General features: G+C 41.4%; 3 protein-coding genes across 6 annotated transcripts in view; 2 read left to right on the top strand and 1 right to left on the bottom strand.

Annotated features, from left to right (window-relative positions):
- The window catches only part of rhbdl1 (rhomboid, veinlet-like 1 (Drosophila)), a 40,654-nt gene extending 30,374 nt beyond the window's left edge, over positions 1-10,280 (top strand). For all 3 annotated transcript variants that reach the window (XM_073490055.1, XM_073490057.1, XM_073490056.1), the window contains 3 exons: positions 3,625-3,725; positions 6,213-6,273; positions 9,258-10,280. In XM_073490055.1, the coding sequence (XP_073346156.1) occupies positions 3,625-3,725; positions 6,213-6,273; positions 9,258-9,529 (434 nt within the window). In that variant the 3' untranslated portion in view covers positions 9,530-10,280. The remainder of the gene's footprint in view (positions 1-3,624; positions 3,726-6,212; positions 6,274-9,257) is intronic.
- A 5,785-nt stretch (positions 10,281-16,065) lies between these two features.
- LOC141015776 (uncharacterized) lies at positions 16,066-18,397 on the bottom strand. The gene is made up of 6 exons (XM_073489959.1): positions 18,314-18,397; positions 18,064-18,213; positions 17,240-17,333; positions 16,900-17,059; positions 16,530-16,682; positions 16,066-16,345 (listed from the first exon to the last, which is right to left on the bottom strand). The coding sequence occupies exons 2-6, from the start codon at positions 18,186-18,188 to the stop codon at positions 16,170-16,172; spliced, it is 708 nt and encodes a 235-aa protein (XP_073346060.1). The 5' UTR covers positions 18,189-18,213; positions 18,314-18,397; the 3' UTR covers positions 16,066-16,169.
- Positions 18,398-18,447: 50 nt separating this feature from the next.
- wdr24 (WD repeat domain 24) lies at positions 18,448-24,899 on the top strand. Of its 2 annotated transcripts, none has more exons than XM_073490362.1 (11): positions 18,448-18,491; positions 19,152-19,230; positions 19,540-20,024; positions 20,220-20,397; positions 20,544-21,216; positions 22,128-22,240; positions 22,331-22,458; positions 22,565-22,669; positions 22,794-23,131; positions 23,508-23,692; positions 24,189-24,899. In XM_073490362.1, the coding sequence occupies exons 3-11, from the start codon at positions 19,544-19,546 to the stop codon at positions 24,355-24,357; spliced, it is 2,370 nt and encodes a 789-aa protein (XP_073346463.1). In that variant the 5' UTR covers positions 18,448-18,491; positions 19,152-19,230; positions 19,540-19,543; the 3' UTR covers positions 24,358-24,899. The 2 variants fall into 2 exon arrangements, with proteins under 2 accessions (XP_073346463.1, XP_073346464.1); XM_073490363.1 differs by lacking the exon at positions 18,448-18,491 and adding an exon at positions 18,701-18,843.
- Positions 24,900-25,883: the final 984 nt, after the last annotated feature.

Raw genomic sequence — 25,883 nt, 5'->3', positions numbered from 1 at the left:
TTCTATCAATATTTAATTAATGCATCTTCCGGCTCCACTGTGCTGAAGTCATAAATGAACTACATAAAAGTTGTGAAGCTCCGGAAAAGACTAAAAGAAAGACTCAGATGTCGCTGCTGCCGAAGTTGCTCCAATTCAATTTTTCCTTTACTTTGAAGAGATCAGAGACCACATACTGTATGCTACACTGTGTAATTGCAATTTTGTGGAACTACAAAAAATGGGGCACTGTGAATCTCCGCAAATCTTTAGCTGAAGCGCCAACCTTCATGTGCCCCATAAATCCACGTAAAATAGCCCATAGGTGTCGGAGCGAGGGGAGATGAATGACTCAGGAACGCGCTCTGATTACCATCTGTCTTTCCATGATCATCACTGCCACCAAGGGCTGACAAGGCGTTCTTTAGGACGATGTTTACTCAGTCGGTCCTGCGACACACACACACAGAATATGAACGTTACAACATGCATTATAGATCTGAGATCACAACTCCAGCAAACCCCAACTGTGATTAAAAAGAGGCTGTTTTGTTTTATCAGCCCTCTCCGCTTCCCTTATCAGCTCATTTGCATAATTAACAGTGTCTGACGCTGTCCTCGCCGGCAACTGCCACTGTGATTTCTCCTGCTTGGAATTCTGTCCTACTTGACTGTGTCACTGCAGCCCTTAATGCAGCGGCAGGTGCGTGGTACTGCATACCTATAAACTCTTTGACGCTGTTAAAAGTGGCTTCTGGCTTCATTTGTTTGGCATATTTTTGTTGTTGTTATTTATAACTGTTCAAACATCACACTGAAATATTTCCCGCAAGTCAATTTAAACTAAAACATGTCACAAACTTAATTCACCAAAGGGTCGGTCATTTGACTGCAGCACGGTGACGCAGTGGTCAGCAGGGCCTTCTTGTGCGGAGCTTGCATGTTTTCCCCGTGCTTGCATGGGTTTCGCCGGGTTCTCCGTTTTCCCCCACCATCAAAAACATGTACATCAGGTTGATTCTCCAGTCAGTGTCCTTGACCAAGACACTGGCTAAGATCTAGAGTTGGTCCCCGGGCCTGTACACACACTGCCCACTGCTCCCTCGGGATGGGTTAAATGCAGAATACCAATTTTACCTTGTTGTACGTTGTATGATATGTGTGATAGGGTTAGGGTTAGGGTTAGGGTTAGGGACCATATTATATGAAACTATAAAATTATATACCATAAAACAATATTATTTAGAGGTGGACCGAAATATCAGCTGGCCGATATTGAGCAATATTGGCCTATCACAGATATATCGGTGTTGGCTTTTATGTGGCCCGATGTGTGCCAATATGAAACAAAACTCGTTTTTGTTTTTTGTTGTTTTAGAAATGATAATGTAGAAAAAGATGCTTGGGATCATTTTTAATTATTAAATTACCATTATGTTTACCTGCATGGTGCCAAGTTTATTGTTTAATGTAAAATGTGTTAATTATTCTGCCTTTATTACACACATAGTGTTTGATGACCACTTTCTAAATGATCATTGCAAAAATTGTGTGTATATCAGCCAATATATTGATATGGGAATCTTTTACTTCATAATATCTGCATTGGCCACAATAATCAAATATCAGTCGAGCTCTAATTATCATCATCCTTCTTCTTTTTTTATTCTGTTTATATGATAGAACATGTATTATATTTCAAACGTCTTTTCAGACTATTCTTAGCAAATACGTTTTTTGGTTTTAACCCATCCAGAGCTAAACAGGTTGAATGTCAATTTTTCATGACAAAGCATCATCCTCTATCCTTTAATACTTCTGTATTACTCTGTGAGTCAGCAGCAGATTTACTTTGAAATTGAGTTGATCCTTCCTGTATATTCAATTGTTTTACCCATCAATACTAAAGCACATTAACGGCAAATATCCTGTTTGGTTTTTTTTGGGGGGGGTGGCAATCACTGAAAAGAGCAAAAACAATGTAGACTTCAAGTCAAGTCAAGCTATTGTCTGTGGCAATTAGCGCTGCAGCAAACATAAAAATGCATACAAAACAGACTTACAGACATTCTGCAGACATTCAGTATACACACCTGATTAATTTATGGTCGAGAAAACATGGAAAGGAAAAACATTCTGCATCAATATAAAAGAATAGAGCTATTAAATGGCTTTGAGTAAGCAGGAGGCCAGTATTACAGACCATAATTCAGCCACAAGGCATGTTGTGTATCAGGTAGCAAAAACAGTGTCAATGTACTATTTGTGATATGATAATTATATTGTAGCATACTGTTCTGCAGCTAGTATCTGAAGATTTAAATACTTTTATCATTTGATACTAACAGGAAATGATACAATAAAAGCGGCTTCAATCAAACTTGAAACTGAAATGTTTCTGCTATTAAAACTTCACAGGTAGATGTCAAAATGTTGTTCCTGACATTAATAACTTATTTTTGTTTTCCAAGTTCTCTCTGACAGATTGATGGTTAAAGACCACAGCAATCATCCACCCACACAGGTGTTTTCACTTCACCTGATTAGACCTCTGCTCGACACTGTGTGGGCGTGTACAGACTGTTCCTGATTGACAGCCCCCTCGGTTTCCTGTTATGGTTTTGTTGCACCTGTCAGGGCGGGACAGCACGCATATTTATAGCAGACATTTTGACTTATCAAAGCAGGAAAAGCACAGGTGGAATTAATCACACTAATGACAGCTGTATTACATGTAGGTGAGACAGATCCGGTGCCAGCGTCAAGTGCGTGCTTAGGTTGACACTTAAAGGGTAGAAGCCACTGTTAATGTTATTATATATACATATGCTTGTCCTGCTTTGAAAGGTCAACATGTCTGCTGGGACAAGGGTCTCTTATTGTTTTAGTCTACACCCAACCTCCCTCCACCCAACATGACTGAAAAGTAGGGATTTAGACAAATGAGTGCATGAAAATGATTAATTGTTCATATAACAGTTTAGAGAGTATTTGTGGATGTAGTTATATGTGTGCAGTCACTTCACGGTGTCATAACGTTCATGCCTCTGTCACTTCTACAACCACCACTGTACTTTTCATGTAATAACTTATGTCTTTTTAAACAGGATATTTGGCTTCTGTCCATATCTGCATCTCCCAGATTACATTTGGCTCATGAAAATAACAAGAAGCATCTTTGGGGCACACAAATTAGAACTTCAGCAAGGTTTCCCTGTGTTCTCCTGGCCTTACTTTGATCAGAGATCATTTTCAAACAAGAATTTACACTGGGCTGCCTTCACACAGGAATAGCCGAAGCAACATTGTGTCATGTGTTCCAGTTCTAAAATTAAAGGGCACGTGAAGGTCAGCTGATGTAGCACAGTCCCTGTGAACCGAGGGTGATTTTAACTCGGAGATATTTAAAAAATGCTCCGAGGAAGGTGACTTGTGCTGCTGCATGATGAGTAATCTGACTCTGCCTCTGTTTTTCTCCCCTTTGCTCTAAAATGCTGTCCTCTCTTTTCCTAATAGTACACACACACACACACACACACACACACACACACACACACACACACACACACTTCTCCCTGCATTGCGTGCTCTCCCTCACTTACGTCTACACTCCTAATCTCTTTCTCTCTCTCTGTGTTTCTGCAGGCTCGCTGACAGTGTCCATCACCGACATGCGCGCTCCAGTGGTGGGGGGCTCCGGGGGGGTCTACGCTCTGTGCTCCGCACATCTGGCCAACGTCGTCATGGTAACTGTCATCATCATCATCGCCTCCATTGTTACGTCTGAAAGCAGCTCTCAATAGAGACGAAATGTCAGAGCTGTTCGCATGGCATGAGACCGAGACAACAGACCCTCCCACCGACATCCCGGGCTTCACTGTTTACATTTATTGCTTTCACAATAAATGTTAGTTGTTTGTTTTCCCTGCTACAGTCGGATCACATCAATGGGATAGTTTTTATTAGCCTGCAGTCATTGAATATTCCTTGTGACCTCTTGGAGAAGCTCTAGCTGAGTGTTGTCGAGTAGCGCACCCAAAAGACTTCCACCAGCTTCTCGTATCACTAAACCACAACATTTTTTCACTGTTCTTTTCATTTGTATTGATGAATCTGACATGAGCTGCCATCTCAGACACTTACATTAATTATTAAAACCGTGTTTATTTGTGTCTCCTGGAAAAAACAAGCAGTGAAATCCCCTGATGCTGCTTGAGAGCTTTTCTCCCCCGGGATTTATTTGTGTGGGCCTCTGTCACATGGTTTACATGTGAAATTCCTTTCATATTCCCTTCAACTGTCGAGGCAGTGTGTTACATCTGACAAATCACTTTAACTAATGTGGCTGTTTACTGTGGGCAGTGGAGATGCCAGCAGGGATAGAAATCAGAGTGCGCTGATGGGCCCCAAAGCAAAGACTGTGTAACTGTAACTGTGCTCGTAGCAGCTAACAGACAGTTTATTTGGTCTGTTACACCCGATGCCCGTTTGTTGTTGGGAAATCCTGCAAGGCACGTCTTAGTTCTGCTCTGATGAGTTTGCTTCTAGTTTGTGTCTGAAGGAAATCACGAAAACCTTGTCCAGTCTCGACCCAGTAAGTTCCCAGCCATCTGCCATCAAGCATCATCATCCATTTTGCTCAACAGACATTTTCAGGTTCAGTGAAGTTTAAGGGGCTGCTGTGGACGTGACTCCCTGGAAGTCATGCAGCTCCAGCTAAATTGTCAGAATACATCTTGGAACCATGAAGCGCAAAAATTCAGCCTCAATCGCAAGTCTTTTTTTTTTTGTTTGTTCTTGATGTTTAAAGAAAAAGAAAAAGATAAAGAAAAACTAGACTGTTCAAAACATGCCTGTTCAGAATTGTCCTTTTGCTTGGCCTTTGGTGGCAGCTCTCTCATAAACCACTCATCCAAACTACTTCACACTCGACTGCGTAGGGTTATCAGAATTAAAACTCAAATTAGCTGATGCCTCATTAGGGACAACCAGCGCCATTTTTTTTCTCCCTGAACAGCAAGTTGTTGCGCCACACTAATCTCCATTCTGTTTACATCTGCTTTTGTTTATGTCTGCTTCCCCAAATCTTATAGTGTGTGCATGTTTAAGATTAGAGAGAAGAAAATCTGTGGAATTACTCTTTATGTGTGTGACACAACCTGATTTCAAAAGGATTTTAAAGGTCCTATGGTGTGAGCCCAGCATCAGTGTGCAGAGCCATGAAGCCAGAATACTGAGGCCATACCCCCGCTGCTGCACACAGCAATGTTAGCTGTTAATTCAAAAATGTATTAATATTTAACGTGTCGCTTGTCCAAATGGCACCAAATTCGACACTGCACTTCCTTGTGTCTGCAACAAACCTGTCAAGTGTGAAGAAGATTGGATGAACAGTTCCCGAGATATGCGGTAAACAGACAGACAATGGTTCCTTGCTTCACAGTTAGATGAGCTCTCACTTTTTGGATTTTTGTCTCGTGTCTTCCAAACAGCAAACACTCTTTGAGTCGCTGAATGATCCTCTGCACCTCATCTGTAACAGTCAAAATGCACTGGCTGTCCTTCGGTTAAAGATTCAGAGAGCAGCACCACCATATCACTCCCATCTTGGACCTCCTCCTCTGCACTTGACCTCCCCCCTCCATCATATTAATCATTTATTTGTAGAAATATTGTGACATTACAAGAAATCGCTGCCACTTCAATGTATGGTCACGGCAGGTTTTATTTATAATCCCCCTCTCTCTTTAATATTGCATGGCGTTCACCTTTTTTTCTGCTGTGAGAGAAGAGGAGAAAACACAAGCCCTGGGTCGTATTCCCACAGCCAGATTCTTAAGGAGGGATGTGACGGGTACAATTTTTCATCCTGCAGAGTAAATGTGTTATTCTTAGACATGGCGCCATTGTTCTTTTTCCCCCGGAGAATCAAAAGGGCTATTTATTGGCCCACTCTCCCGTTCTGTTAAATTATCTCAGCCCTAATTAATAGAGTGCCACTGGGTTGGAACCAGTAAGTGAAGAGCAGCCAGGTGTATAATCGCGCCTATGTGTGGTGTAAGCGCTGCCTCCTCTCTCTTAAGGATATGGATTATCTTACTTTCAGGTCTAAATATGTCCAGAGGATGGTAACTGAGGCGTTTCTTCACAGACTGTTAATACACTCGCATATAAAATGCTCGTTGGTGTCGTGATTGTTTGTGCTGACGAGACACTTTGGCTCTGTGTTGCAGAACTGGGCCGGGATGCGCTGTCCATACAAGCTGCTCCGCATGATCCTGGCGCTAGTTTGCAGTAAGTTGTCCAAATTTGCTCTCAAAGCCCTGCGCTTTTTTTCCCTACTGTTGCTATTTATGTTGAATTTATAGTTAAATCATTACATAGGGAGTGCTTACAACCTTTCACTTTCAGCATCCTCACACATACTACAAGGAGCTTTTAACTGGTCCCTCTATATGACCTACATAAGTACACAATACCATCAGCAAGAAGTTACTCAGTTGTTGTTAATGCCCTTCACCTGGTCAAATGCAGACCTTTATGGGTCAGATCAGATATAAAATTAAAATATCTTTTCATGGCAAAGTGCTGAGGAGGGATTAAGGAGTCTCACAGCCCGATTGAAGAAAATCCTTTGTAGTCTGATGGTACAGTACGGCACGAAGCAAATTTACTTTGTTTCACCATCGTCATATTACAGTTATTAATCTTAGATAGCCACAAATAGATACATTACCTCAGCAATGTATCCTGCAAACAGCTGTGTTTAAAGACAAAAAATAGCTCAATAGTACAGCTGATGGAGGATGCAGGAGTGTCTAGTAACGTCAAGGCTGAACAGTTTTCGTGTTATCCAAACATTTCAAATAATTTCAGAGCATCGAATTTTCACCCAGCCCTAAGGTGAAAATTTATTGAAAAAAGATGGATGGAATCATTTCCAAAATTCACAGCCTGTTTTTATCTAACTCAGTATTCTGCTTCTGTCTATATTTGTTGGCATTTAGTCTATTAAAAACAACATATTTTCTCTGCAGTCACAAAACTGTTTGCTCTCCAGCTTGCTGCGCACAAGGGAGGCACACACTTGTATTAACTTGTATTTGTAGGGCAGCCTAGCAGCAATCAAACCGTACCATAAATTATATTCATTGAAGAAAGCTGATTTCATAAAAAATAAATTACTTCTATAAGTATGTTGGAGAGCTTCGCAAATACACTGGTTAAGTTTAAGGTACAAAATGGTTTCATTAACGTTCATAATTTTTCAATTAATTATAATAATTAATTAAATTTTAATTTAACAGCTGTCAGAAATAGCCAAACAGAAGGTCTTAGGCCCACTGTGGTCTGTGATTTATTTTCACGAGTAAAAATGTTTCAAAACATCTCTCTCTCAGATTCTTTCACAAATCACACCCTGCTCTAACAAAAACAATACTGGCTTTTGCTCCAGCTCAGGCAATTTACAATGTTGCCATGGAAATGATGGAGTAGTATTTGAGTAAGGTGTGCTGTCATGCCAATTTGAGCATCTAAATTTCTAGTTGACCAATCGGAGTGCTTGGTCAGAACTACTTGCTGTACACTCTGATCATTGCACCTTGACCTTTGACCATCTTGCTCTAACATCCATCACAGTCCATAAGACGAAATTTGGAGTCAAAAGACAAAGCAGGTGATTTGGAATACAGCTTTAATAAGCTTTCATCTGTCAGTGTTATATGTGTTGGCTGTGTAGTGCTGTATGAGTACTGGAACGCAGCCATAGTGCATCATCTAAGTGAGGGTCTAAAAACCTCTTAAAGCTGAGTGTCAGACTTCCTCCTGAAGCTATTTTTGCTAATTGCTCAGAGTGAGAGGCTCTGTGATTGGACATGTTGCTTTGTTTCCAAAGCTTTTGAGTCATACTACTTGTCCTTTTTCTCCACACGAGGGCCGTTACACTGTGACTTTCATTAGTGAGCAATATGTTCCCTCCATCTGTCCCGAGCCTGCCGCCCCCAAACTGAGAGAGCGCTGAGTCTCTGCCGGGATGTGATATTTCTCCTCAGTGTTTTACAAACAGGGAATACAGCCTTTCAAAATAAAACGTGACACATTGTTTGTGAGAGATACTGTGAAGACTGAATTAATATTTGCTCTGGTTTTATAGTATTTATTCAGCTTTGGCAGAGCAGCAACAACCAACAGCAAATAACAATTGGAAGTAATTTTTGGAATAAAGATCCATTAAAATCCTCTAGTGACCTTTCTTTGCCAGCAGAAGCAGACTTTGATAAAATACTTTACTACAACACACTGTATAGCTCATCTTTAGGCATTGGCATAAAGTCAAGTGTAGTAGGATACCCTTTTCTTTATATGTGGGAAAAGTGAGTCATACTAATTACTTCTGTTCTTATGAGGATTATGGAAAATGTTGTGATTATAAATGAGAATGAAAGAAACAGTTGCAGACCAGTGGAACCAGGTAACATGGCATTTACGTCATTGTGATGGGGATTTATCACTTTAACACCCAAATTTATGAAATGTATTTATTTAGATTCAAACACTTAAATTAAAATTGATCATATACTTAAAAAGGAGCAGCGTGGCCAGCACGAATACCTCATCTAATCATCAGTCAGCCAATCAGGCCAGTCAGCTCATTATGATTTCACCTCTACTGATGTTTCTTTATTTTACTTTGTGTTGGAGAGTAAGATGAACAGATTGATACAGGGGGGGTGAAGGAGACAAGTCTGCCAACCAGCAGCTCTAAAGTTCATATCTCATTTGTTTATTCTGTACAAAGACTGACAAGTCAAAAAGACAGTTCACTATAGTCGGGGGCTTATGTGTTCAACTACATCTTGGCTCTGAGCAGTTGCCAGGCAACAAGTGGTGATTTCAGGAAGTTAATGGTCCAAGCCAGGAGATGGTCACATAAAGGCCCCCGCAAAACATCAAATTGTTGCTTTTACAATTAGCTTTTTGTAGGATTAAGCAAATAAGATATAAGGTGTTCATTTGAGAGCTTTAAGGGTCCTGGTAGTCAAATTTGTTACCTTTGCTGTTTCCGTGCCTTTTGCTGAGCTAACTATCTGCTGGCTGCAGCTTGCATATTTATGGTGGAGACAGTGGCATCAATCTTGTCATTTAACTCTCTGCCAGAAAGCAAATAAGCAAATTTCTCAAAATGTTGAACAATTCTTTTTCCTCACAGTCCAGTCAGGAGCAGATGCTGCAGAGATTCCTCCGCGTTGATCGTGTCTCTCCTCTGTCCTCCACAGTGAGTTCGGAGGTGGGTCGTGCAGTCTGGCTCCGCTTCTCACCACCGCTGCCCTCCTCGGGGCCCCAGCCCAGCTTCATGGCACACCTGTCAGGAGCCGTGGTCGGTATCAGCATGGGGCTGCTGATTCTGCGCAGCTACGAGGAGAGTCTGCAGAAACAGTGCTCCTGGTGGGTCATCGTCTTCTCCTTCATCACCTTCCTCCTCTTCGCCATCTTCTGGAACATCTTTGCGTATGAGCTGCTGGGCGTGCAGATACCACCTACTCCCTGATGAAGGCCCCCCCAACCCCCATCCCACAGGCCCTCCTCCATTTACACACTGACTCCAACCCTGATCCAAACAAAGAGTCCCCTTTGATTATAGTTAACTTTCCCATTTCCTCTCAAGTTAGACCCAAATGAAATGATATGAAATCATTCAAAACAAAAAATCGACCAAGAATCCTTTTTTACAGATACTTTGCAAATCAAAGAAAATATGTCTCTTTTATTAAAGAGGGATTACAGTAGCAACAAGTACAAGTGAAAGTTCCTCAGATACATTTTGAGGAGCATTATATCTTTTTATATATACTATACGTTGAAATTTCATCCACATTACCAGCACTAACCTTTCAGTGAGCATTTAGCCGTTGTGCTCCTTTATTTCGGAAGCTTTTTGAAGAGCCGTTTCATCAGTCGTTTGTTTTGAGTGCATCGTCCATATTTGTCAAGACCTCAAGTAAGAAGAGTCTTACTTGATCATCACCAGTGCCTCTGGTGAAAGGGAATTAAAGGGAAAGATAGTAGGAGTGTGTACTGCGGCGGCAACAATGCTGGAAAAACGAGAACTTTCTTTAAGTTCAGAGGTCAGGATTAGCTGCAGCAGCGCCCCTTAAACTAAGAGGGTTTCAGTGTTTTGCTTAAAGGCACTTGAGCAGAGTAGAAGCCTGAATCTGAGTCCTCACTGTGCCACAAATCATATTCAAAGAAAAGCACCACTGAAATCTGAATTTTTGATTTTACAGCCCTGCTCACTCACAACTCACAGGATCAATGTGACCTTTTGCAAAATTGCTATAAAAAAAATTTAAAAAACAAAATGTTTTCTTCAAATTGAGCCGCTAAGTGGTTAAGTTGTCAGTTAAAATTGTACAAAGGACAAATGGAATTAGAGACCCTTTCTCAGAGCAGTAGCAGGAAAAATGGAGGAAGAGGAAGGCATATTTTACGTGGATTCTGTCATCCTTAAGGAGTACATTAAAGTGGAGGCATCACTGTCATTTTCACTTCATGTAAAAGTTAGATGCAATCATTTTTTTCTGTATTATTTCCATGACATTAAACCTACACTGTGGAGAAACATAGTTCACACAACATGGACAAGACGTGAAGACAGGAAATGAAAGTGACCGCGTGACAGGAGGGAAAAGAAAAAGAAGTTCGTGAGAAAAATGCTGAAGTTTCCTGGATGGTCATCACTTCATCCAGCGAACTCCTCCTATTGCTGTGTCAAACGCTAACCACCAACTTGCTAGGCGCACCGTGTAAAATATGCCATGTCATGCTCTATGGCTCTCGGCGAGATAAGGATACACACAAACACGCAACACACACACACACACACACACACACACACACACACACACATTTCTCCTCTTTGTCTTTGAGAGCAGCCACTGCCTGATTCTGTAGGTCAACGTGGACAAACCGAAGAGAAGAACACACATGCACATACACACACTCTCACACACACACACACACACACTGGCCTCTGCCTGTTCTCGCTCTGACAGACTGAACTGGGGAGGGCGCGGATGTGTCATCACCTGACCTCTGACCTTCGTGTCCCAGAGGGCATTGGGGTCTGTCAGGCCCAGTCTATACCTCAGTTTCTCATTCTTAGGGACTGTATACTTTTGTAAAGGAATGTACCTATAAAGAAAAAAAAAGAGTGTTATTAAGTTGTCCCCGTTTTTCATTTGATAGTGGATGTGTATATTGTATGTTCATAACCAAGAGTATATTTATTTGTATTTTTTTCCTCTTTGAAGGGGAAAAGAGAAAAATTTCAAATGGTGCAAAATGAATGCTATGATTGTTGTTCTTCTGATAACTCCTGTATGGCTTTGATCCTCTGAAAAATAGTCTATGAGGCAGAATCCCCTAGTTTTTATTTTTAGATGACCACCGACAACTCGAGCTCACTTGGTTTTATAAATCTTTAGTGCTTTACAAAATAAGCCATAGAAAGAACTAATACGAGAGGGCAAAAGCAGAAGAAAAAAAAGGTTTTAATTGGTTTGAAACCTGCTGGTTGGTAGCTTCAGAGAAACTTCATTTTTGGCGTGTGTGATCAGACTTCCTTTTTGCATTGTGAATATTTAACAAGCGATGAAAGGAGACAAACTGTGCAAGTACAAGCCTGTGAAACTCTCATGTAGCTAGACTCATTTTCCCAGCTTGTTTGTAGTAGATGCCGCTTCATTTTTGCAAGTGCCCACATCTCCAAACTGCCTCCTGCAGTGCGCAGACGCCTCGCCGCAGTTCTTCTGCGAAAAAACAAATTGCAGACAGGACTTCTGTCATATATTATCGGCAGAGTGGTTCAAGCTTTTTTGGAAAGCTGAGGCGAGGATAGCAATTACATTTACTCGTGCTACGTTCCATTTTTCAGTCATTCAATCAATAATTCATTTGAATGTCCGCTGGCTGCCTGGGAAATTTTTTTTTATGCATTTGCCAATTTTGATAGTTGGTTATAAATACAGTCCTCAGCATTTGCTTCCACATGAAACTGTCAGTAGTAACAGAAGACTCTGTGTTAAATGAGGGAATCTATACAAAATAGCCAGAATAAGCCATTTTCAGATCGCATAAAGAAAAAAAAGCGAAGATCAGCCAATTCTTTGGTCGTAATGGATCTCTGATGGGAACTCTTGTGTATACTAGGAAATATTATTGCTTGGGATAGCAAAGATACATCAATGAATAATGCATACATACCCTGTTAGCCTATAATGAAGATAAAGATGATGCCTGAAAGGAGGTTAATGTGCCTCTTTTACTTTAAGATTCATAGGAACCCAGACGGGTTGTAAAAAGGGCTAGTAAGTGGCTATGTTTTTGTAGAACACGTTAACTGTGAATATTACCCCTCCTGGAAGTACATGCAGGACTAAAATCGAAAGCTTGTGAGTTCTTTACGCCCCTGAAAACACAAAAAAATGATACTCGCTTAAGTACCTCTCATACAGAGTGAAATGTCCAGTGTATATTATACAAGTCTCCTCTGAAAAAAGCCAGAGAAAATGAGAAGTATCTTAAACAACCAGGTGGAGGGAAAGTTTCCGAGAGTAGTTTATTACTGCTCTGTAAGCCAAATCTCCTGCCCCTGAGCCTGAGCCGACCACAGCGCCATCACACCTCCTGATAAAAAGCATCTCCTGCACTCGCACAGCAGCTCATCTTAAAGGAGAGGAGTGATGGAGGCCTTACTCTCATCCTCTGGCTGACGGCATGTGATGGTATTGGTTTGTGAGGGATGGAGCTGGGCTGTAAAGCGGCAGCGTTCATGCTTTCACGTCCTGTCACACTCATGTCACAATACCCCCGGTGTCAGGATGATGCATGGTTGTTGCAGGGATACAGCAGAGCCCGAAGCTATAGGCCGTAAACAGGATATCTTTCCTCAATAAGTGGATCTGACAGGCTGCATGATGTTAATTTAATTGCCGTCTTGGAGTGACATATTTGTTTTCAACAGTATAAGGACGGTGGGACTATCAATAACACTCGTAGTCGAAAGTCTCATTTATACTTGGACCCTTGTTGATGTGTTTGCTACCGAAGTACTGTTGATTTCAATGCTCGTCTGATACAAAAATGCAGCATACTTGACATTTCCCTACTGTCTCTTATTTCCTGTTTCCTGTATTTCGTCCCACCCAATCGCCAGAGTAGATGTTGCCAATTTATTTCTGCAAACCACAGACATGTTGATACTCTACATTTCTTTATCAGTTTTCAATTTCATGTTGTGCAGTATTGCTGTGCTTATGTTCTTGTTAGGTTTAGGCACAAAAAACACTTGGCCATAGTTTGGAAAATGTTTTTGGCTTTCCTGGTTCCATTGACACAAGCGCAGCAGGAAATACCCAGTTTTCAGCGGCAGATTGCCTCAACGCCTTGTCAAAAAATAGTCTCAAACAGACGACAGTGTTCTCTCGCCTAGCTGCCACGCCACTACAATCCCCTCCTTCTCCTGACACAAGTCAGCTCACACACATGTAATCTGGTGATACGATAGGCATGAATATAAACTTAACATATCCATGGTTTGCAGAAATGTACATTGCCAACATTTGACTTGCTGATTTCATCATATTGTTTTAGTTGTTCTGTCATTAATTGACATGTTGGCGTGCCATATTCTCTACTGCCATAAACATTCTTTGAAGCTTTTTTTACCTCCCGATGCCAATCCATTGTGCTGTTATGCCCAATGCCTTGTTATAGTATATAAGACTGAGCACCAGGCAGAGAGGCTGCTTCGCTCTTAGCTGTATGGTTCATTCTACAGGATCCATTAGAGAAAGACGTCGCAGTGCAAGCAACTCAAGTTGTTAATATATCCAGTAGCTGCTCTGAACTGCTGCTTGCCAACAAGCCGGCCAGGTTGCCTTTTCCTAGTGTTTATTGCTACTTAGATATACATATATGTGAACTCACTGCAGGACTGTGCAGCTAAAGCAGGCTACTGTAGCTCCAGAGATGGACAGAACAACAGTCATTGGATGCTCATCAGTGCATACATTTAGACTTGTAATGTTTTACTAAAGATGTTGAAACCTGAAATGCTGGTTTATGTGGTTCTAAGGCCCCAAAAGTTGCAGATATTTGGCTTTAGTACCCACATTATCCTGGATACTGATGTGTTAAAATGTTTAAAACAAAGTCTGATTGAACATTTGTGTTAATTAGTCAGTAAAACTGTCTGGGACACAAAACTGCACTGCAGACTAAACGTGCATCAGTGAATCCCAATGCTTGCAGAGTGTCAAAGGTCAACAATTTATGCAGCTATCAATCACGCTTTAAGTCAACAGTATTCAACTTTAAATGAGGAACGATCTGGACTCAAGTGGATAGTGAACACTGATTTTAGTCAGCTGAAGCCAGAAACAAGCGTTAAAGAGTTTGTGACAGTATTCAGGGTTGCTCTCTGGAGATGAGGGTATATTTTCTGGTTTAAAACAGAGAACGTTGATAAAGTCTCGGCTCCCCAGTTTCTAGCTCTGGCGCAGATTCTTCTCATGTTCACAAATCCTGCCTGAGCCACTCGAGGTCATGCAAATATCACAGATGGTTTCCCTCCAGCGGTTGAGAATAAAAAAAGTCATATCTGTGCTGCTGTGGTAGTTTTTCCTGAGCTGCTTACTTGTATCGATCAAAATGGTGCCAAGCTTACGAGGTTCAATCTCTCAGACCAGACAAGAGGTTGTGCCGACAACAGCGTTTACAAACAGAAAAAGCAGAAGAAGCTATTTTTCTCTCGGTCATGAGGAAACTAAAGGAAAACTAAATTTACAAATGGATAATTTATATCAAAGTCCTCATTAATTATTTCACAATCTATTGTACTTTTTAAATGTTCTAAACGGAACCATTTTATATTGTATATATATGAATATATTTTGTTTTATTTTGTACTGTTCAATGTACTTTGCTTTAATTTAGAAACAATATAAATAAAGAACAATACTGTGGCAACATCCTACTGCTGCTTTGTGTGTTGAAGCTTAAAACATTTTGTTTAAAGGAGACTTCTTATGCTTGTTCATTTTTTTTCCCTTTCCTTCAGTGTTTTGTATGATTCTTGTGCATGTAAAAGATCTTGAAAATCAAAAAGCCCAAAGTCCATGACAATGAGAGCTCCTCTCTGCCACAGAAAACACTGCTCCCAAAGTGCTCAGAAACGCCTTGTCAGTAGTCCCGCCTTTAATTCTGTGACTTTTTGCCATCACACTATGTCACCGTGTTGCCCATTTTCATGATTTATGCCTATCTTTACGCTAGAAATTAAGCTTACTGGAGCTGAAAACACAACAGAGTGGTCCTGGCTCAGGCATGTTTGAGCTGACCAATCAGAGCAGACTGGGTATTCAGGAGGGGGGCCTTAAAGAGATAGGACTTAAAACAGTGTTTCAGACAGAGGGGGAATACAGAGCTGCAGCACGACCCTATTCTAATAGTAAACCAAAATAAAATTATGAACCTGAAAATGAGCATATGTCTCCTTTAAGGTTTTTTCTCCTCTTGTTCTCTGAGATTAATGGGCATTTTCACTGTTTGCTAACGTTTGATAGGCTGTATGATTAATCAAGAAAATAATCAGATTGATTGATAATGACAATAATTGTTAGTCGCAGCCCTAATTGTTATCATCACTGAATTTGGAGCATTTAAACTGCTGAAGTACATAAATTGTTTGGTAACACTTTATTACCACATTAATTACAGATAATTAAAGTTTATTGAATAATTATCTGTTAACAGTAAAATGCTTTCTAAACAGTTAAATCTATTGTAAAGTATTGTAAAAAAAGTTTCAACCTTACAATAAACAGCTGCTTAATAAATTGTTGATAAAGCATTTAATTGTTAAGTCAAAAAAGTACTAACCGATGTTTAATTAACTATAAATATACTATTTATTAATGATGGCTATTATAAAGTGTTAACAAATGTTCCATTATATCATTACATACTCAGACATGTAAAGCAAAACTGATCTTGAAAATATGTTCTCCAGAAAAACACTCAATGTTCTCTATAGGATATAAATGCTTTATTATTTTTGGAAAAATATAACAAAACAACAGACAAACATTAAGTTTAATATAAAAAATATGGTGCAATAGTTGTAATTTTTATCTTGTTTTGAGCTTCTTTGCTGGTCTCAGGTCAGTGTCAGAGTCTGAGCACTTCTCTGCCACACTGCCAGCCTTCACGTCCTTTAGAAGTGGGAGCTTCTGCTGTTCGGCTATGGTCATTGCCCACAGACACAGCTCCAGCCTGTGGGGCGTCCAGTCCTGCTGGGGATCCACTGAGGACGACCGGGGAGAACAATTATCAGAACAAAAGCAGTTTTGATTTGACTGAAAAATGCCAGAAAATGTGTTTCAACAGTGATTGATGAGGGTTAAAAAGCCACATCAAAAAGCCTTTAACCCAATGTTGTCGGACAATAAAACATGAAATCTTCCAGTATATTCCTGTAATGACCTCACCTTTGTTTAGTTTTTCAGTCCTCTCAACCATTTTGCCCAGGTACAGAGCGTAGTGCTTGGCTGTGTACTGGATGGGCTTCAGTCCCGGTACACTCTCCATGGCTTCATCAGACATGAATGCAGTCTGTTCTGGAGCTCCTGCCGCCAACACAGCTGGAATAAAATGAACAGTCAGCCCCAAGCCAAGATGAATGTCGACATGAAGTGAATACAAAGTATTTAAACAGAGAGCGGGGGGTCCCAGCCGCTCAGGCCTGTACACTTACTGAGAAGGTAATCACCGTGTGCTTTAAGAGGATCACAGAGATGTTTTATCCGTATGGATTCTTAAGCTTTGATCTTTTTGCCTATATGCTGATCGTGTGCTAACCTGAAGCGGTGGCTGGGCCGACTCCTTTCAGGGAGCTGAGCTCTGCGATAGCTGCCTGCATGTCAGGCAGGAGACTGAAGGCCTTTCTGGAGCATTTCTCCACAGTTTCCTCGCTGTTGGAAGCCGCCAGCTGCTGCAGCCTCGGCCTGAACTTCCCTCTCTGCAGAAAAGCACACGGGGCCACTCAAGGACACGGCTGACGCACCTCTTTTTTGCCTCTTTGTAGCTCTACTATATGTTAGGAGGAGTATTTACTGAAGCAGTGTGCAGCAACATCTTTTGTGTGAGTGCATTAAATGTCCTTGAGAGTATTAAGAGTTGGTGTCTCGACGTTACTTACAGTGAGCTTCCACTCCATCAGTTTGACCAGCTCTGACTGAGTGACATGTTTGTCAGGTCGACTTGAAATGAGTGTGGGCAGCTCCTCTTGGTACCTGAGCACAGATACACACAGATCAGGATCAGTTATGTTAAATCATGCACACTCAATCCATGCACCACACTTTATATGATAATTATATCCATATACACACTGCTTTATATTTACATTCATGAAAAAAAGGACGTGCTATGAACCTATTGTAACTGTAAAAATAGGATATTTGACAAAACAATCCAAAATTCAACATCCACCCACTGGCTTTTTCAAGATCTTTCAACTGGAACATAGATGAGAAATGTGTGGTAACTAAATAATTCAGCCTCTGAGTGAAGCTCAGCAGAGGAAAGTAACTTACTTAATTTACTCAAGTACTGTACTTGAATTCAATTTTGAGGTTTTAAAGATGAAACTTTATTGATCCAAATGAAATTCCTACAAGCTTTCCCAAAAATAAACTTCAACATTATGGTGATGAACACCTTATGCATCAGTAATTTTAACCCCATAATATGATACACAATATTCTGATGCCAACGCCTTTATACTTTTACTGAATAAAAATGTAAATGCCTGACTTTTACTTGTCACAGAGTTGGGGTTGCTTTGTGAAACTACTATCTCCAGTGTCAAGCATGAACTTTTGATGCTTAGATCACGAGTAAGAGTTTTATTGTAAGAATCCAGCAGATAAACAGATTTACTACAGTGTCTACATCTGTCCTTAACTCAGTGAAGTTGAGTGTGATTTTTTTAACTGTTGCCGTAAGGAAAAGGGGATTTACCACTTGTCAAGGTTCAGCAGCTTTCCAGGTTTCTTGGCTTTGGCCTTGGCCTCCACTACATCCCAGTACTTCTCATACACACCCCTCCATGTGGCTGGATCCTCACAGGCAAACAGAGCACTCATGGCAGCAGAGAGCTCACAGCATCACCTGCAAACAGACACAAAGTGTGCAGAGCCTCCATTTTACACGAACCGCGCTGCGCCTTACTGTTTCCACACCGCCTTAATCCAACAAATACAGCACCCACCTTCGTTTGAAGGACACCTGAAACGAAGTTAAACCGCCAAGAAGCTGAAAATGACTCATACACTGAAAGTATTGCAGTCGTGTGACGATACTTCCGGTATGACAGACAGAATTCCCGCGAGGTGATAGAGCAACATACTACTTCCGGTACCGCAAGCAGTGAGCAACAGTTTCAGAAGGTTTGTCCCCTGAAATATTTTATTATTGACTTCACATAGACAGTTATTCAAGTAGAATATATTTTTTCATATTTCTCTAAATGTTTAACATACTTGTAAAGCTTGAGTGGTGCACGTTTCGTCTTTGCAAAAGTGCTCGGTAGCTAGGTTAGCCAGCTAGCATTAGCATCACATTCCTGTCATGTTTGTAGTACAATTACCCTGTAGGGAGAGTTTAGCTGGTTGTAGCAGCAACAACCCAGCAGCAGACAGCTGAGCTCAGTGGAGACACTGACAGATACACAGCTCTAATTTAACCCTGTTGTGGAGTGACGCGAACCACCGCAGCACGAAATCAAGGTTATGATACCAGGTAATGTTTAGTAGTATTGTTAGTCAGTCTTAATAGTGTTACTTGGGTTAGTAGGTTCCTTCAACCTGTTTTGTCTCTCACTGCATCATCATATCTTCACGTGAGCACATTTAGTTATTAATCAATAACTAGCACGAGGTAGAAGGTGAGTAACACAGACCAAACGAGGTAAACAAACAGAATGAATTTATAACAGATGTAAAACTTGAAATGATAAATAGTTGAAAAATCTAATGGTAGACATATTATATCTGTACTAACTATAAACTCATGCTCTGTGTTGCTCTCATGCCAATCTCTCTCATTAGCAAGCTGGCTCACATGGGAGCACATGAAGAGGACTCTGTGCTGCTGCAGACATTGACAAGGCGCGTGCTTCTTCACCAAGTAAGTACTGTGGCTATTTCATTATCTAAAATGTTAAAATACAAATGATACTGTGCACTGGTGTGTTTGTAACACACTGCCTCCTCTCCTGTCCCCCACACCAAGTACTGCATTAATCTAACATCTTATTTAGCTTGAGTGCCACCCTGTGGTGAATTGATGAACTGCCTTTAAATCATTTTAAATGTTGCTCATACACCTTTTATAGCAGTGCTGTAAAAGAAGCAAATGAATTTACAGTTCACTTGATTCATCTTCTCACTTTTATTGTCTCTGAGCTCAAGTAATGACACTTTTTGTGCCCCTCAGGAACATGGAGAAGATGTCACGGGTTACCACAGCCCTCAGCAGCAGTGCCGTCAGTGGCCGAACAATGTTCTGCCACTTGGACGCGCCTGCCAACGCCATCAGCGTGTGCCGTGACGCCACGCAGGTGGTGGTGGCCGGCCGCAACATCTTCAAGATCTACGCGCTGGAGGAGGAGCAATTCGTGGAGAAGCTGAATCTACGCGTCGGCCGCAAACCCTCTCTCAACTTCAGCTGTGCAGATGTTATGTGGCACCAGATGGAGGAGAACCTGCTGGCCACGGCTGCCACCAATGGGGCGGTGGTCACTTGGAACCTAGGAAAACCCTCCCGTAACAAGCAGGACCAGCTGTTCACTGAGCACAAACGCACCGTGAACAAGGTGTGCTTCCACCCAACAGAGGTTTACATGCTGCTAAGTGGTTCGCAGGACGGATTCATGAAGTGCTTCGACTTGCGCAAAAAGGAGTCTGTCAGCACTTTCTCAGGTAGAATATTGTGTGATGAGCATATGTGGAAAATCATATATTCCCCAGTGAAATGAAATACAATTTCTGAGAGTTTTAATGGATACTTTGACTCCATGCATTCACTGTGTTTCAACATTAAACAAGAAAATTATGCAAGAGTTGAAGTAATGTTGTGTGATGTGATTTTGTTTGCTTTGAACCCGTTTCTTCCAGGTCAGTCAGAGAGTGTAAGGGACGTCCAGTTCAGCATGAAGGATTATTTCACATTTGCTGCATCCTTTGAGAATGGCAACGTCCAACTGTGGGACATCAGGCGTCCGGACCGATACGAGCGCATGTTCACTGCCCACACTGGTCCCGTGTTCTGCTGTGACTGGCACCCTGATGACAGGTAAAAGGAAATTACTTTGCACCACAACACAACTGAGAAGTTGTTTCTTAAGGTATCTTGGGTCATAGTGTCTCTGTCACTTGCAATTAGTAGTGTTTTAGTTGTGGGTTTTTATTCTCAGATTTCTCCTTTTCTTTCCATTTCAGGGGATGGCTTGCCACTGGAGGCAGAGACAAGATGGTGAAGGTGTGGGACATGACCACTAACCGGGCCAAAGAGATCTATTGTGTCCAGACGATCGCCTCAGTGGCACGTGTCAAGTGGCGGCCTGAGAGGAAGTTTCATCTAGCCACCTGTTCCATGATGGTGGATCACAACATCTATGTGTGGGATGTCCGCAGACCTTTCATTCCCTTTGCCACCTTTGAGGAACACAAAGATGTGACCACTGGTATTGTGTGGCGCCACCAGCACGACCCTCACTTCCTGCTCTCTGGCTCTAAGGACAGCACACTCTACCAGCACATGTTCAAGGACGCTACTCGTCCTGTGAACAAGGCCAACCCCGAGGGTCTGTGCTTCGGACTGTTCGGTGACTTGGCGTTTGCAGCCAAGGAGAGTCTGATCAGCAGCGACGCCAACAGAAAGCCTTACCCTGGAGGCGACCGCCGCTACCCCATCTTTTTCTTCAAGAAGCCCGACCAGACAGAACAGTTTGCCCATGTGTCCAGTGCTCTTAGCGTCTTTGAGACGGACTTGGACAGTAACCGCATGGACTGGTTTGTCAAGACAGCACAACTCTACCTCCTCAGTGGGAAGCCGTTTGCTGAGCTGTGTGATCACAATGCCAAGGTGGCGCGGGAGCTCAAAAGACCTCAGGTCAGACAGATTAACACAGGCACAAATATCCACTTTATGTTTGTTTGTTTGTTTCCAAGATAATGATAATCCAGTTAGGCTGCTGTCAGTTTTAAAAAAACAGCATGTCATTTTCTACAACATTAAGAGAAACCTCTTTAACTAAACAAAAGATATAAGTTGCATGGGATCATGGGACCTTCATTACGAAAAACAAGCAGCATTACTGATGAAAATCTATCTGATGTGACTCTTCAAGTTACGTCTAGTCTTGTTCGCCTACTTCACTCCCTGACTCTCCACCAGAAGTTATAGTGATACTGAACAAATGAAACGCACTGTTGATTAAAATTAAGGATTTTCCTGGATTTGAACATTGTTCGAAACATTTGGGATAATGTAAGTACACAACTTAACAAAATACATCACCAAGGTTTAGTCGTTTTTTGATATTGTAATGCAGAAATGTTACATATTATATTTTTTAGATTTAGACTGAGAAAAACTTTAATGTCCTCTGAGGCAATTTGTGGTACAGCAGAGACCATACAGACGCATTAAAAACACATCAGATAGACAAAAACAACAATAATCCAAGTCCTAACAGTAAATATGATCATGTTTCCTTGTAGTCCATGAACAACACACAAACAACGTATAACAACTGCCTATTTTACTAACAATCAATGCAATTGTGATTTAAAATATTCAAAAAATGTATAACTTTAAAACAATAATAAATTACACAATACTTGATACTTTTTTAAATAAATAAATTACTAATTACTCTCTCGGTAAAGTAATTAACTGCCTTGGGCTGCAACTACAAATAATCTTTTTATGATCTATTAATATAAGTCATCAATTTCAAGTCAATATTAATTTGTTTCTAAAGTAATTGTTTGTTTTTGTCTTTTCTCTTACATCAAAAGGTTTCCACAACATGGACCATGTTGAGAATCATGTTCTCCGACCCGGCAAACCTCACAACTCCCGGTCCAAACCACAACCTCAGTAAACTGGGCACCTTGCCTCTAATGAACAGGTAAATGAGCCTTTTAGTGTTCTATCACAAGACATCGTTGCCAGTCATTTACAGACTATCGTCTAATGCAGATGCACATTATGCTTTCAGTTTCAGCATGAAGGAAATGGGTTCAGGGATGGGCACAGAGAGCAGACTGGAGCGCAGTAAAGGTGAGAGCAGGCAGGACAACATCCACCTGGAGACGGGAAACTCGCACATCAGCAATAATAATGAAGGTGAGAGTGGCCATCAAAACTTGGAGAAGCCAATCTGGTTGTCCGTATGTTCTGTGTATAATATTCGAGGCCTGTATAAATATTCATTCATTTAATTTCCCTTTAGAAAATGAGGAGACAGAAGGCAGCGAGGGCCAGGCCGAGTATATGTTTGGCGATGCGGAGTTAGATGACGATGACCTCTACTCTATGGAGCATGATAACCAAACAGGTCAGTCACAGTCCCATCTCTGCAGAAATCAAAGTGTTGCTTACCTCAGGAACTGCTATTTATAACTTCCTCCATGCTCAGCGCTCTTTATCTAATATTATCTCTGCTCCTTTTGTCACCACAGAGGAGCAGGAGTACACACTTCCCCAGGAGGCCTTCCAGCTGCGTCACGAGATCATGGATAACCCGTCCGCTCCGGAGCACCTTCAGCAGGACAAGGCTGACTCCCCACACGTCAGCGGCAACGAGGCAGAAGTCACTTGTCTGACGCCCATCGAGTCCTTCTCGCTCATCTCCATTTCCCAGCCACTATACAGCCCACATCTACCTGCAAGCTTCTTCTGTCCCATTGTGCGGGAGATGCTGAGCTACTACGCCGAGCAGGGCGACGTGCAGATGGCCGTGTCTGTGCTCATCGTCTTGGGGGACCGGATTCGTAAAGAGATCGATGACCTCACTCAGGTCAGATAGGAAACAGTGCAGGGTGTCTGCTGGTCCTTAAAAAATTCATGAAATGTCTTAAATTTAAGTTTAAGGCTTTCTTCAAATTTTCTTCTTTCTGATAGATAAGAGAGAATAGTACCCTGAACATGTACCTTGTAAGGTATTATTAGGTTTAATGTATTGGCTGGAATTTATATCTTTATATCTACATGATGAATTTGTCTGTGCAAAGTTAAGGGATTCCTAAGGCCTTATGTGTGGCTGGAGTTGTTAATAGCTCACCTGTCCACTGCCAAAACACCCAAATCTTTAAATGTACTTACTATATTGCAGTCTGGAAGACCTTAGCAGAGTAATAGTAAAAAACCCTGAGCAAGTTTTGTTTCCATTTCAGGAGCACTGGTACATGTCCTACATAGACCTGCTGCAGCGGTTCGAGTTGTGGAACGTGTCCAATGAGGTCATCAAGTTGAGCACGTGCAGCGCCATCACCTGCCTGAACCAGACATCCACGACGCTGCACATCAACTGCAGCAACTGCAAGCGACCAATGAGCAACAAGGGCTGGATTTGTGACAGGTGTGAACACTGCAACCGCATTTAATTTTTATATACACAGAGCTCCAGACTAACTTTTTACAGTGGCTGCACTGGTTCATTTGGGAGCACCAGCACAACTAATTATTGGTGCACCCAATAACACATTTTTATTTAATTTCTTAACCCCCTTTTTGTAAATGATTTTAAACAGGAAACAAGTGCTAATACATGTTTTTCTTCACTTAAATCACAGAACAAATACAAATAGCAATAACCTCCATTGTTTAAACAATAAACTGCTCAATTTCAGGCATACTGGTGTGACCACTGAAAATGATTAGTTGCAAAATAGTCCCCCTGAAGCCCTGATACATATGATTATGTACTGTACTGTCTCTTGGTCAGGACTAGTAACTACCTTGAGTCTCCGCCAGTTGCCTTTCCCTGCTCTTTAATTTGTCTTACTACAACCTCTTCACAGTTCACCGAATATTAATTTAATTCTGACATGAACCACCCTGTCTCTCTCCTCTAGGTGCCACCAGTGTGCCAGTGTGTGTGCCGTGTGCCACCATGTGGTTAAGGGGATGTTTGTGTGGTGTCAGGGCTGCAGCCACGGTGGACATCTGGAGCACATTATGAACTGGCTCAAGAGCAGCGCCCACTGTCCCGCTGGCTGCGGTCACCTGTGTGAGTACACCTGAGCTCACCAGAAACACCGTTCACACAGTTGGTGCTCTGCAGGAGTGGGAACCGGTCCTCACACCAGCCTGGATCTGTCTCTCTCTCACACACACACAAACACACAACACAGACAAACAGGATGTCTCTGTTCCGCCACGTGGGACTGGAGCGTTTTGTCACTGTGGACAGAACGACGTGTGTGTTTGAGTCAACAGAGGAAGAGGTTTATATGTGCTCTCCTGGACAGCCATTCAAGAGCAAACACAATCACATTTGGATTCATATTTGTACTGATGGATTTGTATATAAGCAGATGTTACAATAGATATCCTGATAATATAACAATATTTTTGTGAATTCACACTTGCTGCATTTTACATTGTTTTTAAACCCCTCAGTAAAATCCTGAAGGCTGTGCAGGAAGAACTGTCTGCCCATCTGAAGTGGATTGTTAATGTTTGTACATAATGCTTAGAACTTATTTTGAAGGACTGTGGATAATGTTGAATTAATTTATATAAAAATAACACTATTCAAGCAATACATTGAACTGACACTTGAACTTGTCCTGGACCAGTGAAGTCGGTTTTGTCACCTACATTGTGATGTATGTATAACTTTTCTGATGAATACGTAGCTTTATTTTGCAGTCACATTTTGAAGTATCGCATTTGAAAAGTTTGCTGAGTTAATGCGCTTAGTGGAAGATGATCACCTTTTCCGAATGAATAGTGAAGATTTAACTCACATGACTGATCAGCTATTTCCACTCCAACTGAAGCTTCTGCTCCGCTGAAGAAATGGAAAATAGACCTAGATCTGATGTAACTGTCAGATTTCCATAATGTCTCTACATTTTTCACCGTTTGAGGTTTGACTGGCACTAATTATTTCATCTTGTTGTGCCCCCTTCTTATGTGAAAGTATTATGAATTTCTGAATGGAGAATTGGCGCCACCTACTGCTTATCTTGATGAACAGTCTCCAAAATAATCACATAACAGAAGTGGATGCAAACTTGAGCTGCAACTAATGATTATTTTCATTGCTGAAATTTTGGAGAATGGGCGATCAGTGCTTCCCAAGGCCAAAGATGACGTCCTCAAATGTCTTTGATTTGTCCACAATGCAAAGATAGTCCGTTAACTGTCATAGGAGTAAAGAAACCAGAAAATATTCACATTTAAGGTGGTAGGAACTAGACAATTTTGACTTTTTTCCACTCAAAATTACTTAAACTGATTAATTTAATAGCTAATCAATGAATCATTGCAGCTCTAATGGAAACATTTTTAAACCTTTTCCTTAGCCAGTATTCTCAAAAATGGGTTCAAATTTGCGACACATTTGGACCCCTGATGGAAGCCCAGCCAGTCACGGTACACTGAATTCACTTGAACTTGCTCTGAGCTTCATGGATCCATTCAGCTGCATATATTCAAACCTGGCAGCTGCCCAGGACATCCATCCCTCTACTCTTGTCTGCTGAGCACTCCCACTGGAGCAGTCGGGGTAAAAAAGTCTTGCTCGAGGGCACCTTACTGAG

The sequence above is a fragment of the Pagrus major genome, chromosome 20 (genome assembly GCF_040436345.1).
Source record: "Pagrus major chromosome 20, Pma_NU_1.0".
NCBI classification, from domain to species: Eukaryota; Metazoa; Chordata; class Actinopteri; order Spariformes; family Sparidae; genus Pagrus; species Pagrus major.
Note: the sequence above shows the minus strand (reverse complement) of the source record. Positions and strands in the feature narration are given on the sequence as shown.

Coding starts and splice junctions, on each gene's coding strand:
- LOC141015776 (XM_073489959.1), bottom strand. CDS start 18,188: ATGAGTGCTCTGTTTGCCTGTGAGGATCCAGCCACATGGAGGGGTGTG. Junction 17,334..18,063: donor CTGCTGAACCTTGACAAGTG/GTAAATCCCCTT, acceptor ATCTGTGCTCAG/GTACCAAGAGGAGCTGCCCA. Junction 17,060..17,239: donor TGATGGAGTGGAAGCTCACT/GTAAGTAACGTC, acceptor GCTTTTCTGCAG/AGAGGGAAGTTCAGGCCGAG.
- wdr24 (XM_073490362.1), top strand. CDS start 19,544: ATGGAGAAGATGTCACGGGTTACCACAGCCCTCAGCAGCAGTGCCGTC. Junction 20,025..20,219: donor GTCTGTCAGCACTTTCTCAG/GTAGAATATTGT, acceptor CGTTTCTTCCAG/GTCAGTCAGAGAGTGTAAGG. Junction 20,398..20,543: donor GACTGGCACCCTGATGACAG/GTAAAAGGAAAT, acceptor TTTCCATTTCAG/GGGATGGCTTGCCACTGGAG.